This window comes from Micrasema longulum, unplaced genomic scaffold, assembly GCF_059751315.1.
Source record: "Micrasema longulum isolate JH-2025_06_02 unplaced genomic scaffold, ASM5975131v1 h1tg001195l, whole genome shotgun sequence".
NCBI lineage: Eukaryota > Metazoa > Arthropoda > Insecta > Trichoptera > Brachycentridae > Micrasema > Micrasema longulum.
In genome coordinates this window covers 15,776-33,927 of record NW_028278382.1, presented here as the reverse complement: position 1 = coordinate 33,927, position 18,152 = coordinate 15,776, and the positions used below count along the sequence as shown (strand labels likewise).

The 18,152-nt window shown below is 34.2% G+C and overlaps 1 protein-coding gene across 1 annotated transcript in view; it reads left to right on the top strand.

Moving 5' to 3' along the window:
* The window catches only part of LOC148276556 (uncharacterized), a 167,486-nt gene that overhangs the window by 138,235 nt on the left and 11,099 nt on the right, over window positions 1-18,152 (top strand). The window contains exons 3-4 of the mRNA XM_088234094.1: window positions 5,659-5,730; window positions 7,176-7,247. Of these exons, the coding sequence (XP_088090220.1) occupies window positions 5,659-5,730; window positions 7,176-7,247 (144 nt within the window). The remainder of the gene's footprint in view (window positions 1-5,658; window positions 5,731-7,175; window positions 7,248-18,152) is intronic.

Genomic DNA, 18,152 nt, shown 5'->3' with positions numbered 1-18,152 from the left:
ACGGAGTTAACTCTTATGTGGCTGCGGTGTAGGGTGAGGCTTCATAGGTTACAAGACTTGATATTTATTTGAAATTTATTTAACAAATTACAACAGACATAAAGAACACTTAAAAGAAGAATAGGATTTGTATTAAATTAACTTTTTATCATTTATAGGAGTCATTTAATAAATAAACTTAGAACTTAAATAAAACAAATTTGACCGATTCGAATACAAACTCTGTTGGCTTATGTATAAGTCACTGCACAACTCTGCTCCGGAATATCTAAGGGAACTATGCATTCCAGATGAACTAGCTGACAGGCGTCTCACGCTCAGATCAGCTACGTCTACGGCGCGCCGTAGACGTAGCTGATCTTTAATAACTTCTTAAGATCTTTAAATAACTTTTCCTCTCGCCGCGGCGAGAGGAAAAGTTATTATACATCTACGCAAACAGCGCATTAAATTTAGTGAACGCGCATTTGCGGTCGCAGGCCCTATGGCATGGAATGCTCTCCCAGCAGAGGTGCGAGGCTGTGAAAGTGAAGTGATGTTTCGGAAAAAACTTAAAACCCACTTGTTCTCTAAATCATTTGAATAAATCCGTAGCACGTGACAACAAAATAAATTATTTTAATTAAATTACAAATTTAAAAGAATCACTATGTAAAGCGCCCTTGAGGTATTTTATTACTAAAATGGTGCCATATAAGTTATCCATAATAATAATAATAATAATAATAACAAGTAATAATATGTACATAAAACTGAAATAAGATAGCAAACAAATATATAATACAAAGAAATTTAAACAATCCATAATAAAAATTAAAATAAAATATTTACATATTGTAAGAAAGAAATATTCGAAGAAAAAGAAGAACTTAAAACTAAATTTCACCTTCTACGTACCTCCTCAAGTAGTAATCATTATTTGGCGTTCTAAAGGACTCCGGTAGCCCTCACTGTGTAGTACTCACTGCAAGCGAGGTACAGCGGAGACCTTAGACCACACTTGTCGCGCGTGATCCAGGTACGTGAATATTTTGACTCTGTCGCGTATTATACTGGTGGACGTCACGATTGAAGGTATGGCCAATATTAGTGAGAGAGTCTTTAATTTCTTTAATTCTTCCAGTTGAAACCTTTATTGTTGTAAAGAGATTCGTCTAATCGAATTATTTCACATACTTGGCAACGCCTGAAAACAATTTTTCAATATTTTAAACTTTTTCTTGAACCAGTGAGACAAACTCAAAATATTGTATAAAAAAATATTTGTTTATAAACCCTTACATGTTATCCAACATTAACAATATAACGATTTCATCTTATAATTTTATTTCTTTTTTAATTCATTATTTAATTATTATATTTTGATTATTTACTAAGCGAAATTTTTGGTGAAAATCACCTCAAGGGCGTATAAAAATAATTAAATAATAATAATAATAAATAAATATCCCAGCACGTCTTGCAGCTACAGAGTGCATTGAGGGTTGGGATTCTAGATCCTCGTCTCCAATTATGATATATAGTAGTTAGATTACAGCACGTCTTGCGGCTGCAGAGCGCATGGACAGTAAGAAATCAACCCCCTTTTTACATTTTTCTTTTATTTGACAATGAAGTTTAGAGTTTAAGTGATATTTAAAAAATCGCAAAAAAAAACAATTTTACACAAATAGAAGTTAGATTACAACAAGTCTTGCAGCTACTGAGCGCATAGACGGTTGGAATTCTAGACTCTTTTTACAAAATTAAGGTATTTGATAGTTAATAACCTTTGTTTGTTTCAGCTAGATTACAAATCGTCTTGCAGCTAAAAAGCGCATGGACGAGTGAAATTCTAGCAAATTAAAATTATCAAAAAATTTACAAAAATAAACATCGAGCACAATAGTAATTTTTTCAAATGCTTATGATAAAAAGAGAACAATAAAAAAACTAAACAGATAAAGCACCGTTTCAACACTATAGATAACAAAACGTATAGAAATACCCGAAGGGTAGTTTTCGTAGATTTTGGGTAGTATACTCATATTATAATGGACAAATTATAAAAAAATATCCAATACGCGGATGATACTGTCTTTCTAGCAGATAGTATGGAAAGCCTGTAACTATTATTGGACAAAGTTCACACGGCAAGTTTGAATAAAGGGCTAGAGATGAATATTTCCTAGACCAAATGTATGGTTATTCGGAAAAAGCCGCAAACTTTCTCAATGACTTTAAAACTTGGAGCGCAGGTTATTGAGCAAGTCCATCAATATAAATGTTTAGGGTGCTGAATGATAAATGGGATCACTCGCAAGAGATCAAAGTCAGAATAGAGATGGCGCGAGACTGCTTTTTCAGGATGCGTGACCTTCTCTCCAGTAGAGACTTTAATTGAGACCTCCGAATGCGCATGACTCGATGTTACGTCTTCTCAGTACTTTTTTACGGCGCCGAAACGTGGACACTCACCCAAAACACTTCAAAAAAGATCGAAGCCTTTGAAATGTGGTACTACAGGAGGATATTAAAAATCTCCCGGGTGGACAGAGTCCGAAACGATGATATTCTCCGACGGATGGAAAAAGATAAAGACGTACTGAAGACCATAAAGAAAAGAAAACTCGAGTACTTTGGGCATGTGATGAGAGGCGAAAAATATCAAATTTTACAAGTCATTCTACAGGGAAGGATTGAAGGAAGACGCAGTGCAGGTAGAAGGCGCATCTCTCGGCTTAAGAACTTGCGCGACTGGTTCCATTGCAGCACTCAGTCCTTGTTCAGGGCAGCTGCCAATAAAGTAAGAATCGCAACGATGATTTCCAACCTCCATCGAGGAGAGGAACCATAAAAAGAAGAAGATTCATATAAGATTTATATAATAATATTTTTAACATCTTTTGTAAAGGTTGTCTGAGTCTTTTGTTTAGTTTTGTCTGGTAGTTTATTGTATAATTTCAGTCCCCGGTTTATTAGTCTCGATTGTCCTTTTCACGATTTAAAATGTTTTATTTATTTTTATTGAACTTTTTGTACATTATTTTATTTGTACATTGGTGGGTTTATTGCCAAATGGCAATTTCTTCCAACCAACCAGTAAAATAAAAGCTTTATTTTTATAATTCAAGTTACAGAACATTTTCAATAGAAAAAAAACATTAAAAGGCTAAAGATATATAAAAATAGAAATAAACGTATTTACCTTAAATCGAAACTATTACTCAATGGGAAAAGGGAGCAAAAGAGGAAAAAGGAAAGGAGGAGAGATTAAGGAAGAGAAAGGAGATGTTTCTTCAGACGTGATTTAAACAAAGAAAATGTAGTAATATCTTTAATGGTGGATGGGAGATGATTCCACAGTCGAGCCGCATGGACACTATATGAGTTAGAGAAGAAAGTGGAATTGTGGATGGATATTAAGAGAGTGCCTTGAGAATAAGAACAAAGAGGTAAACCATAAACTGATATGCGTATATAGGAGCGTTAGGACTATGAAGTACATTAAACAGAAGTGAGAGGGAGTGATAGTCTCTCCGCTGTCTAATTTTGAGCCATTTCAGTTGCCTACGATAATCAGAAATGTGATCATATTTCCTTAGACCAAAAATGTACCTTATGCATGTATTCTGAAGTCGTTCGAGTTTATCGAGTTGCCCACAGCAATCTTTGACTACCCGTTGAATGTTGCTATGATATTGTTCTGATATTCTCGTATTGTGTCCATGTATATTACAAGTTTTAGTTCTTCGTCTACAGTCACATCTATGGCTAATTTATAAATAAATTTTAAGGATTCTACTTGACAGAATTTAGTTATAACTATTTAATTGTTTTGTTTGTTTAAAGAGTTCTTTAGTTGCTGTCAAATAATGGAGGTCATGGTCAACGGGAAACTTAAATCCCAACTGCTCATGCGCTCTGCGGCTGCAAGACGTATATAAATATTTATAGTAAAACGCGTTCAGGGTGATTTCCGCAAAACGATCTCATAAAAAATATGCAGAATATTTTTCTAATCTAATTCTGATCAAATTTCTGCGACATGCAATATTTCTTTGAGGCAAATTTTATAATAATAAGTACCTTTGTGCTATTTAGCTCAGTTTTCCCAAAACATAATTAAGTCGTGTCACGAACTCTGGTACGTTTTCGTACAACAAACATAACCTCAAAATGCCAATTACTCTTCTAATATATCTGGATTTGGCGTGATGACGATCATGCGAGTTCTTTCTCGATAAAAGCAGTTATTTTATTTAATGTATGGCAAGTTGACAGGCCAACTTCTAGTGACATCTTCAAAAAAAATATATTGAATTTATAAAAAAAAATATCATATCCAATTTCCCTAGGCACTGAACGTCCTCATTTTATTGACATAATAATAAGAATAATGGATAACTTATATAGCGCCATTTTCGTAATATAATACCTTAAGGGATCATCGACAGTCTCAGTCAGTTCAGATCCCAACTAAAATCCCACTTCTTTAGGCTATCATACCCTCAATTTTACATCTGGAAATATAATATATCACTTTAGTTTAGTTAGAATGTAAGTTTAGGTATACAATTGTAAAGCGCCCTTGAGGTGACTTTTTACAAAAATGGTGCTATATAGAACAGCCAAATATTATTAATATTATTAAAAGGGCGCTTTACATAGTGATTATATAAATACATAACTTTTATTTTAACTTTTTAATTGAGTAAAAATAATGCACTTTGTCACCACATGCTAAGAATTTATTAAAATGATTTAGAGAACAAGTGGGTTTTAAGTTTCTTCCGAAACATCACGTCACTCTCACAGTTTCGGACTTCTGCTGGGAGAGCATTCCATGCCGTAGGGCCTGCGACCGCAAATGCGCGTTCTCCGAATTTAGTGCGCTGTTTGCGTAGAGGTATAATAACTTTTCCTTTCGACGTTGATGTACCTGATCTAAGCGTAAGACGTCTGTCAGCTAGTTCATATTGAATGCAGAGTTCCCTTAGATATTCCGGAGCAGAGTTGTGCAGTGACTTATACATAAGCCAACAGAGTTTGTATTCCACCCTCTGTGATAAACGTAGCCAGTGTAATTCCCGAAGTAGTGGAGTGATATGACTAAACTTAGAGATTTCCAAAATAAGTCTCTCTGCGGCATTCAATACAGACTGTAGGCGAGTCATTTTATTCATTGGTAGACCTGCGTAGATACCATTACAATAATCGATTCTAGACACTACAAACGCATTTATTCATTGGCGGGCGGCATCAACTGGCAAATTTTTGCGTATGCATTTAATTTGTCTCAGCTGGTAAACGCATGAACTTATCGTTCTACTAATTTGAGCGTCAAGAGAAAGGTCAGAATGAAGGAAGACTCCCAGTAGTTTAACGGTGGGTAAAGCGGTACTCCTCACATCGGGTAGTGCCGTATCCTGAATCAAATTCTGTCGTCTGGCTGAAGCCATCCATAGCTGTTTCGTTTTAGATGGGTTAAGTGTTAGTCTATTTTCAGCCATCCAGTTTTCTATTTTCTCAATGCATCCATTAATTGAATTAACAAGTACATTTCTCTCGCTCGGTTTACAATAATAATAAATCTGTGGATTATCTGCATAGCATTGTTAAAATATATTTATTATTAGGTAGATTACGCGTGCCACTAATGAACATTTTTTTTTACAGACAGCTGACGGATAATCAGATCCACACTATCGACCGAGATGCCTTTCAAGATCTAGCTTCTTTGGAAAGACTGTAAGTATACAATTGTGTCTGTACTGTATTTTTATCAGAATTGTCTAAAATGTGTCCTTTAATTTCTTTTGTACGAATTCTTGTATTACAAACGCATGAATTTGTGCATTTTCAGAGTGTTTTGTTTGCATAATAGCATTGTTTATTAAATGTTTTTAATTGTAACGTCTTGTTTTGTCATTTTCTGGGAGTTTCTTTAGGTGGTTTCAACCCGAAACATAATTTGTAACAGTATGAATGAATACGGCTTTAAATGGTTGAAATTGAGAATCGAAAGGCTGTTTGATAGTCGTCATAAAAAAACAGGCAGATCTAAAGTGTGAACTCGAAAATACTGTAGTTGTAAAGTCTAGCGGATTGAAAGTGTGATGCCGTGAATAAATCTAATACAGCATATTGAGAGTATGACGATGAAAATGTTTTATTTGTAATTTATGAAATCACAATGTAGCTTGACTTATTAGTTAGTCAAAGTGTGCAAGTTGGAAAGTTTGATGACAAAAGTAATTTATTCGCAAATCAAAGTAAAATATCTTGAAAGTGTGATGACGAATTCACTTTATTAGTTAGATTTGAGTTTGCGAGTGTGATAACGAGAATAATGTATCGGAACATCAAAGTCCATTAGTTTGAAAGCTCTAGCAACTTTAAAATATGATGATGAAAAATGCCGTATTAGTAAATCAAAGGAAAACAGCTTGAAAGTGTGATGACGACAATACTTTATAAGTAAAGTTTCGCAGTTTGAGAGAGTGATAACGAAAGTACTTTTTAGTAAAGAAAAGTATAAAACTTGAAAGTGTTATGACGAATAAACTTTATTTTTTAATCAAAATAAAGCGATAAATCAAAGTATAGCAGATTAAAAGTATGAATGCGAACATACTTTATTGGTAAATAAAAGTCTAACAGCTTTAAAGTGTGATTACGAAAATATTGTACTACTAAATGAATGTCAAGAAGCTTGAAAGTGTGATCTCGAATATACATTATTAGTAAATCAAAACAAAACAACTTGAAAGTGTGATGATGAAAATGCTTTATTAGGAAATCAAAGTCTAGCATCATAAAAGTGTGATGTCAAAAATTCTTCATTAGTCATTAAAAATAAAACAGCTTAAAAATGTGATGGCAAAAATACATTTTTAGTAAATTAAAATAAATAATCTTGAAAGTTTGATAACGGAAATACAATTTAGTAAAGAAAAGTCTAAAAGCCTGAAAGTGTGAAAACGAAAATACTGTATTAGTAAATCAAAGCCTTAAAGCTTGAAAATGAGAAGGCAAAAATACCTGTTATTAAACCAAAATGAAACAGGTTGAAAGTGTGATTATGAAAATACTGTATTAGTAATTCAGAGTGTGATGAAAAAATCAATTTATCAGTAGATCAAAGAGAACAAGAGAAAGGCAAGTAAGTGTAACTTTTACGGTGTATGTTGCAGGCGATTGAACAATAACCGTCTTCGCCACGTTGCGGAAGGAGTATTTTCATCCTTAAGAAATCTCGTAAGACTGTGAGTAATGAACAACACTTGCTTGTTGGGTGCCCCTAGATTACCTGCCGGAATGGAAGTAACAGAGCAAAACAACTAACCCCGCTAATGTTTCCCTAATGTTAACAATATTTTGACAATGCTACCTAACCTAACCTAACCTAATTCACGCATCTAGTTAAACCTAACCTACAGACAATATTATACTACCTAATCTAACACCCTTATCCACTATTTTTGGTTCCGTAATAACCTAACCTTTGCTTATCGCATATTTGGGCATGCCGCCTGTCCTAATCCATCTACGCATTTAAAGTTATCTATCTTACTTACAGATTTTATTATATTCTATCTAACCTGATGCTTAAGATGTTTTATCTCAAACTAACATCAATGTTCCAAATCGCGCCACTCGTACTAACACTTTATTTTCTGTGGGAAATTACAGCACCAACAGTAGCTTCCAGTGGCGAGCCGTGATTTATTATATGGGTAAGGTTCATTAATTTGCGCCTACATATAAATAAATAATATATAGGAAATACTATTTTTTCAATGGTTCTATGAAAATCAACTCAAACAACAATTATTATTAACCACGCGATAAACGTTGCTATGTTCTACACTATTTTAATACAATACTTGTACAAACGTTCATTAAAAAGTACCGTCACGACATTCAGCAGATATTTCCACTATGATTTAAATGTCAACACTGAACACTGGCCGATTCCTTTTAAAATGAACAATGTCAAAAACGGCCACTGCAAACGTCACATGTCCTATGTCATACGTAATATATCAACGGTATCCTATCAAAGAAAAATAATCCTTCGGAAATGATGATTGAAATACTAGTTTCCAAATAGAGAATCTTCAAATAATATTTGTAATCTGCAAGCTTGTTTTAGTACTAAAAAACGCGACTAGGTTAAAGATGTAAAACATTGTGTACTTTTTTGTATGGAGAAATAAGCTGAGGTAATCGGTTAAGCCGTTTAGGAAAAGTTCAGTGACATCACACGTACAAACAAATTATATATATTTAAAGATAAAAGTGGGCAGAAATTGTCTTAAAGCAATTTCTTCCCAAACTGTCCAGTTTGAGAAAATTACAAGTATACAGACCAATTCTAGGTAATTGCGCAGAATCTATTAATTAAAAAAAAAAAAAAACTAAAAATTTACATTAGACTATGGAGGAGCGGAAAGGGGTGTAAAGGAAAGAAGAAGGAGAAAGGAAAAACTTAAGCGTTAAGACAGTGACGTTTCAATATTCAATTATTCTACCAAATCCCAAAAGGAACACTCCCCACACTACCAGAAGTCAAACTAAAGGATGGGTCATGGGGTCTACCGCAAACTCTGAATTCGGACAAAGAAATTTAAGGTTTCTGGGCCCTAAAATATGCCCGGATTCAATTGAATAAATTTGTAAAAAATTGGTTACTGGGTTAAGGTCGAGAAAAATCGGGAAATTTATTCAAAAACATTCCTACATAATAAATGGTGTAACAAAATATTGTATTACTGTATAATTAATTAACTAGAAGTAGTAATATTATTGTTTATTTAGCATAAAAAGGTCTGCCTGTAAACAGGTTGTATCTAGTTAGGCAGACTAGACATGATCCAGAGAAATCTATCACCTAAGTCTGTATGTGTAGATAAAGTATTTATTTTTATTTTTTATAAACCATTGTTATTATTATTATTGCTGGTGGTGATTTATGCTCACCTAGCGGACCTGACAGACGTTAAATAGGCTTGCCTGCTATGATCTGGTTCACCAGCCGTATTTTTGATATTTGAATTTCCGATAAACTATATAAATATATGACATTGAGTTTGACATTTCAATCTTTTCGTTTCGTCATAATGTGATTTTTTGTTGCCCAAATCAAAATAAAAAAGTGCGATAGCAGTATGTATATTTTTTCTGTACATGTGATGAATTAATAAAATTCAAATATTGAATTTAAGTAGGTACTTTTTTATGGTTGAATTTCAAAACATAAAATAAATATTTTTCCAATATGCAATCATTTTTGTAAATATCAAACTCCGCTCTTCTCACCAACAGGGGTGCACTTATGTAGGAATATGATTTTTTTAAATGTATTGAATGTCAGTTAATGTTTTTTTATAATATTTGCGTTCTTATGATTTACCCAAATATTTCATTTTGAGGGCCAGTTGGAAATAACTCACTATTAGAAAATAGGAATCAAGTTGGGGTACAGTAAGATTCTAACCACGGACCTTTGGTCCGTGAGTCCGAGATACTAGCCACAGGACCACAAACCAATATAATTTTAGTATTACCAAAAATCCAGTAAAAAAAAAAATAGGCAGAAATTAGAAGGAATTTATCGAAAGAATCTGATTGAGATCCACAAAAAATGAATGCGATTTTTTTTATACACATAAAAACAACACTAAATAAATAGTCTAGATCTTGTCTTCATGTCCCTTATAATTATTTTCTTTTGCTTCTTTTTGTCAATGCTTCTTTTCTTTTTTGATGTTTTTAACTCTTCTTTATTGTAATATTAAAACCCTATAAATTGTATAAATGGACAATGTCCGTTAATAAATAAACATCCTTCTATTTATTTGTATGTGCATTCTCCTCGAATGTAATCCTGGTAGATAGCCAAAAAACATTTTTTTTATTTTTATTTATTTACAATTTTAAAAAACCCGTTAGGGTTACATTAGAAATTTAATATTATATATTAATAATTTTTTATTATTATTATGTTAATTTATAATTATTTTTTATACTTCTTACTTCTTTTTTACACATTAGATTGAAGATTTTAATATCTACGACCACGCGCACCGCAAAGATCTACATTTTTCTGAAAACCGTACGTAAATCCGTTAAGCCATTTAGGAGGAGTTCAGTGACATCACACGTACAGAATAATTATATATTTTAAGATACTAAAAATATTAAAAAACAAAAATAAAATAAATAAATTAGTCCAACACGTAACTTCCTGTTATGTACACAAGATTCGTTTTTTTATTTGTAAATATAGCTACGCCTTAAATTTATACAAAAATTGCATTTAGTACTTATATTGTTGCTATATTTCTTACTGTTCTATTAATTTTATTATCAACAATACCATTTAGGCGCTTGAATATATAAGATGTCTCTCAGTTTGTTTAATTTATTTTCTATTTGGTTTGTCCATTTACGTTGGCTGTCAATAATGACACACTTATTGCATTTCCCCGAATTCATTTTTCACAATCAGAACAGAGGTTAAATTTAAAGTCTCCGTAAGGACTACTGGCATCGCTCTCCGAGAATTTTCCCTTCTGATTCAAGTTAAGTCCTTCGCCACTCGGCCGGTTTGACAATATCCTGCAATTAGGGTTCGGCGGCCTACCGCGGCGGGGTACCGCAGGGAACCTCAATTGGTCCCAATTTGACGAATCAACTCCAATACATAGGTGCATGCATTCCTGCGACGATAACTCATGTCTTGGACGTCCAACTTCCTAATGTTCTAATTGAAAAAATAACAGAGAGAATTACTGGCCGCTGTATAAAAGCTACATTATTATTCTTGATCATTTTTACAACGCCATTTTTGTGAAAATTTACCGCATTGGAGCAAAAATTGATAATTTTGCAGTCAATTGTTTGTTGTGCGCTGATGATGCAGTTCTTTTAGCAAGGAACAAGGAGGATTTGCTACAAATAGTCTCTAGAATGCCTGGAGAGCGAATTGGTGATGAACGAAAGTAAGTCAAAAGTGATGGTATTTAAAAGGGGAAGTGAGGTTACTGATTGCATAATTAATGTAAATAACGAATTTCTGTAATAAGTAGAAGAATTTGTGTATCTGGAAAGCATGTTTTCAAGAGATGGAAGGGTAGAAAAATATGTTGAAAAGAGAGTGAATGCGGGCAGCAAAATGAACGGTGCACTAAACACAGCAATGGCTAATAAAAATATGTCAATAGAAGCTAAATTGGCAGTGCACAACGGCGTTTTAATCCCAACACTTATGTATGGAAGTGAAACATGGAACTGGCAGAGGAAGGATGAAAGCCGATTGAACGCAGTCGAAATATAATCTCTTAGACGAATGTGTGGGAAATCAATGTATGACAGGGTTACAAATGATGAAATCAGGCTTGAGTGTAAATCTGAGTCAGGTATAATTGATAAGATTAAGAAAGAGTCTCTGATATGGTTTGGGCTTGTAGAACGAATGGATGATGAAAGAATGGTAAATCATATTTATATGGCAAGAATAAAAGGTAACGTGGGACGAAGACGACCAAGAAGACGTGGCATATTCAGATAAACCAAAACAAACCTTAAGTCTGGTCATGTCGTAAGCAGACAGAACCGAAGGGGATTTACGACAGGATGTATGAATGTGGAAGAAGCTAGGAACGTGTGTGGTAGGCCATCATCTCTGCCCACCCCTTCGGAGAAATGGCGTGATGGTAGTAGTAGTAGTACTACCCCAAGGGCCCCATAAAATAAATATCCTAATACAGAGCGTATGGAGGGTTGGGATTCTAGTTTCTATTTATTTTTTTGATTTTCACAAAAAAAATCTCATTCACAGTAGTAGCTGATCGATTGCGGAATAATATACCCACTAACGTTAGAGACGCTCCCTTCTTTAATTACATTTAAATGCAGATTCAAATGTCACTATCTAAATATTTTTCTTGTTCTTTTATCCTTATTTCCTTCCCATCTCCTTTCATTTCTTCATATTATAAGGATTTTTATAATTTTTTTAATAAAATTATATTTTTCAGTACAATAAAGAAATATCGCATAATACGAATACCAATAAAATATATGAAATGGATTAAGAATACTTAATCGTAGTTTCGAAATCAATATGGATATTGTGGAGAAATGTTTTCATAGATAAATTAAAATAAGAAATTAAAAAAAAAATGTCACTAAAAAAACGCGACATGTTTGGCCTTGATAGTTGTGACGTCAAGATTCGTGACAACGTTCTTAACATATTTGAATGGTCAAGAACAAATAAACATGGATCGTGACGTATAAGGGGCGTGGCCAATGGAATAACCGTTTTTGCGGGAATTCAAAATTACAAATTAAAAAAAAAAAAAAATTATACTGGACAGTATTTCATAGACTTTTATTTCTTTAATTAAAAAAAAGCAGTATTTCCCTATTCCTTAGAATATGTCCGTTAGGGTGAGCCGATATTTTTTTTCTAAAAAGTTGCCTTTTGGATAAAAATAAAAACATTAAAAAATATATTTGATACTAATTTTGGCCCTTAACCAGGGCTTGAAGTTTTGAAAAAAGTAAATTTTTTACGCTAAACCGGCTGTCATTTCGTATTTAAGTAAAGAAAACAGTCCAATCAAATTTTATAATGTATATTAAATTTTATTTAATAAGCATCTAAGGGCGTGAGTTGCTCTTTGTTTTGTAATAAATGGGTAGCATTGTTATAATGAGTCATTGTTTTCGTCAATATTAGCCAGGCGCTCAACGGAATCAGTTCTGCGGAGTGTAAACTTTTTACATTTCGGTAGTCTTAAAACGTGTTAAAATTTTTAATGTGATTAAGTTATATCTTTACTAACAAAAAATAATTTTATCAGTATAGATATTTAACTCAAGTCGTCTGGGTCTTAATATTAATACAAAAAAGAATTAGATTATGTTCAACAAATCTTGTCCTGACCCTGATAAGCCTCTCTATAATAATGGACAGAGGATTGAGAAAGTTGACAGCTTTAAATACTTGGGAGTTCACATAACTGAGGATGGAAGCATATACAGCACAAAGAGCTCGCAATCCGCCTAGGAATTGCTGGAGCAACTTTTAACATGATGCGTGTTGTCTGGAGCTCAAGATGCAAAATTATTTCATACCATAAATGTAAACATCCTTTTATTTTTGATTATAAACTTAATGGCCAAGTTCTTTCGATTGTCACCTCTATAAGAGATCTTGGAGTGATCCTAGATAATAAACTAACTTTTCTGGAACACTTTGATAATATAGTAAACAGATCCTTAAAAATTTTAGGCTTTATTAATAGAACTACGTCTGATTTCCAAAGTATGCTTACACTTAAAACACTTTATTGCTCTTTAGTTCGCCCTATTCTTGAATATGCATCTGTAATCTGGTCCCCTCATTATGCTGTTCATATCAAGCGCCTTGAATCAGTTCAACATCGTTTTATAAGAAAAATTGCATGGAAGATGGGATTGGAAAGAGGAGACTATTCATATTCTGATATGGAGAGGTTTTTAAGCATATCAAGTCTTGAAAAACGCAGATGCATTGCAGATATAATCTGCATGTATAAAATTATGAACTGTCTCATTGATGCCCCTGAAATTTTGCAAAAGATTCTTTTTAACGTTCCCACCCGTAGACTAAGAAATAATGAAATGCTTTTCCTCGGTCACTACAGGACCAATTATGGTGCACAGTCGCCTTTGCCCAGAATGATCAGGCGGGTGAACGATCATCAAGATCTTGATTATTATGGTGTAAGGATGTCTTTCTTTACAAATCAGCTAAAGAATCTGTATAGTTAGCCTATGCTTTTTAATTAATCTAAAAAATCTATCATCTGTCTTTGCTGCTTATTTCTGTTCCTTATATTTTTTTATTCCTTTGTAAAAATTTCTTTTAATTGTAATGTTTATAATGGACTTTGTCCGTAAATAAATAAATAAATAAATAAATAAATAAATAAGACGAAATGCTGATTTTTCAACTTTTGTATAATGCCAGTACTCCTATATGAGTGCGAATCTTGGCACCTTACAAAAGCTCAAATCATCAATTTTTTTAGTTTTGAGAGTAAGTGCTTGAGAAGAATATTAGGTATAAGGTGGTTCGATTTTATAACTAACATTGAAGTCCGAGAACGGACGCAGCAGTCTCATATAACGAGCGTCTTGAGGATGCGGCGGTGAACCTGGCTCGGACACGTGCTGCGCATGCCTCGGGAGAACCTAAACCCGAGTTGCCTCTTCTTTAAACCTGCGGGCTCACGCCGTCCTGGAAGGCCGTCGATAACGATCTTTAGACTTTATTCGGCGGAATTAAGGGGCGCTAGATTGACATGGGAAGAGACGAGAGTGCTGGCTGGTGATAGGGTCTCCTGGAGGCAACTGGTGATGTCCACATGCTCCACTTAGGAGCGGATGTGGAAAAGAAGAAGAAGATATTTAACAAAGTGTTCAGACAGTTATAAACTTCAAACCTCGGTTGAGGCCCAAAATAAGTATGGAATATTTTTTAAAATAACTTTTCCGTTCAATGTAATTCAAAATGCATCTTTTTAGATCTCTTTCACTTTGATGTCTAAAAAAATAAAAAACTTCATACATCTTTGGCCCACGCTAATGTCCAAAGTCCGTGTACTTGTAATTGTCTTCAGCTGAACGGTATGGGTAGGTAGGAAGAAATTGCCATGAGGCAATATGCCCTCCCTTATACGTATTTATATTGTATATGTTAATAAAAATAAAAATAATTAAATTTTAGAGTCTGAGATATAAGAATCGTTACTTAGCATCATTTTAATAAAAGCGATCAAACTGACGATTGAACTGTTAACTTTATACGCATGGTTACGTAAATATTTATGGTGTACATTGACTCCGAAAAATCCCTGACGTCACTGGTTCATATGAATCAACCAATAATAAGAGAGCTGTGAAAGATATCCGGTTTCTTACCGTAAACGAACCAATCGAATCTTTGACATCACACGCGGAGTTCTTTCAGAAATAGAAATTGAAAAAAAAAATCTAGTTTAATAAGTTTTTCTTTTTGTAAAAAATCAAGCATCCGCTTAAGTTTATAAACAAAATGACTAAGTGTTTGTCGGCCTCGTGGCGTAGTGATCACCGCGTTCGCCCACCATGCAAGAGGTCTCGGGTTCGAACCCCGACATGGTTGGCATGAAATTGATTCCTTGGACTTGCACCGAAGCGTAAGACTGATCATCTTACATTCGCGCAACGAAAAATAATCAAGAAAACCTGTGATTGGTGCACCGATGCGTTGCCCTATGCATCATTAGGTGCGGACAGGGAATGATGATGACAGTTTTTTTATTTGAAAAAAATCTTATTCGCTTACAACGGAGTTGAAGAACATTTTAGAGAAGAAAACATAGGTGTCTAGGCATTTACAGAGCTTATGACCTGTCATTGGCTGGTTTAGGGGTCACTACACACTGTATAACATTCACAATAGTGCCTATTTTTTAATTTCAATCATTGAATTTTTATAATTGTTTCGGAATCCTATGTTGAGAACCCCTGGCCATTAATATGCGCCGTGGTTTTGGCTGTAAGTGGCGTAGGGCACACGATAATTCGATTATAGACTTGACGGGGACATCGAACACCGGCCCGCGGTCATAGAATCGTGCTTTTTATTTGATTGAAAATTTTATTTTATTTAGAAAAACCGCGAATATGAATTCGAAATATAAAAAAGATGATGAAATAAATAAAAGTACTTTGTTCTTAGCCACTAATTTGAATATAAAATTAAAATTGATAAAAGAGATGATTTAAAAACAAACAATCAAACCATTCAGCTGTTTCTCTATAGGAGGTAGGCAGAGAGGATAGAATGCCACATTACTTTTTCTTTGCATGCATGCATTCTCGTTCTTCCTCATTTCTGCATCCATCAAAATTTTCATCGTAGATCCTTTTCGCTCTACGTGTCCGTTGTTCCCATTCGCTCTACGTGTCCGAACCAACGCAGCGTCCCTTTCTTGATTTTGTCGATAATGCTTGTCTCAGCCGTACGTAGTGCACGGATCTCGACATTTGTGCATCTATCGTACATCGTTTTACCACACATTCATTCGCTCGAGTGATCGCATTTCGACGGCATTTAACCTATTTTCATCATGATTTTTTCAATTTCATACTTCGCTCCCATGCATTTGGGTTATCACCGGAAGTCCACTGTGAACAGCTAGTTTTGCCTTCTGCTACAAACATTTGTTTGCCAATGTAGATTTTAATGCAAAGATCAGAAATAGCAAAATGAATTTAACAAAGCTCACTCGGTTTTCAAAAAAATGTATATTGTCAGATCGCGAGACGCGGTTTTAACCCCTCTTCACAGTAACAAAAGATGAGAGGGCGACCGAGTCTCGAGTGCTTTGAGTGCAGAGTTGTAGGGGTAAGATAGATAAGGCTATAGATAGTTAGTTATGTATAATAATGTTATTTAAAAATGAATTAGAGGTCTATCTGATGTTACAATTGTACACGAATAGTGCAAAAGGCCCATTTTACAAATGCTTTCCATCAGCATTAGCTTTTATTCGCTAGTTTGACCCCGGTAAGCTAAAACTGGAAGAAAGCATAACTATCCTAGGACTAAAAACAAGTCGAAAAGTTATTTTTTACTGATTAGTATTTTTTTCTTCATTTATTTACACTTCACTTGGTTGAGGTGCGATTAGTACTGTCATTTTAATGTTGTTGACGGCACTCACACGCAAAATTATCGTTGCGTGGAGTGCACTAGGAAATGGGAAGAACCGGTAGGCAGATATGGATTTGATTGAGAGTTTGTCCGAACACGAGGATTTAAATGATATGATATAATGTTGAAAAGTTGAGGTCAGGTTTTCGCGTGGTCAAGTAGCACGTGGTAAAGAAAGGGCCCGTTTAAATAAAGAAAAATCGGTCTTGGAGTTTACGCGATAGCAAAAAATAAAATAACGTGGACTTACGTCAAAAATTGACGCCCTGCGGGTTGGTTTGGGCTTACATCTCTTGATTTGAGATTCCCACGTTGCGGTAAAGGCTTATGAGATCAGCTCTCCAAATCTTGACCTCCTTCGCCAGCGGATTTTTTCGAGAGAGAGTTTTTGTCCCTTTGGTCGGAAAAAGCAATTCTGACAACATTGCAAATGTGCCGCGAATACAGGGCTAGTTGACATATTGTACCTACGTATAGGAATGAATTCGTTACAACATACACCTAGGAAGATGGTAAAACAAATCGAAAAAATATAATAACTAAATTTGTTTTTTTATAGTGGCAAAATTTTTACGCCTTGATACGCCTAAAAGGAAATATAGAAGTCCAGACATAATGCCTAGATTTCTTTATTTCCTTACTATGTTCCCTAAAAAGTTCTTCATCTCTGTTGTAATATGTTAATATAAACAGCTCCTTAGGGGGTTGAATCTAGTTATTGTCTAGAAAAGTTTTGACAAACTCAAAACATTTCTGAATGCATAAAATCGCATAGTACTTATATTAATAAACATAAATTTTTTTCTGATTCCTTACTTCCAATATCCGTCAACCAAATCGCAATATAGGCAGAATTTTAAAGATTACAAAAATTACAGAATTTTAAAGATTTTAAAGATTACATTACATTACATATAAAGTGGTCAATAAAAGTTGATGTCTAGACTTCCATATTACCTTCTGTAAAACACTCTCCATCTCTATTGTAATATGTTGATCTAAATAAACTCCCTACGAAGTGAAATCCAGCCTTGCCTACAAACATTTGGACATACTCAAAACATTGTTGATCTTATCAAAATTGTAGGTTTTTATGTAAACCTTATTTAGGTATCGTATATTCTCAAGTCTGCTTCTAGTACCTTAAATCTAAAACTACTGTTTTTCCTCTTTTCGTTATTTTTTTGGGTAAGTTTCGGCTCTGGAAAGTTCATAGGAATTTTAGTCTTCCCTTTGAAAGAGGAAAAGTTTCAAATTAAGTTACGGGCTTCCCAACCTACGCTCGGTTTCTCAATATAACGTAAACTATGTTGGTTCTAGGAGGGATCCCTGCGGTACGCCGCATCACGTACTGGGACAATCAAAAGAATACCGTACTAGTTTGGTGTAGAAGTTACATATTTCCTAGATG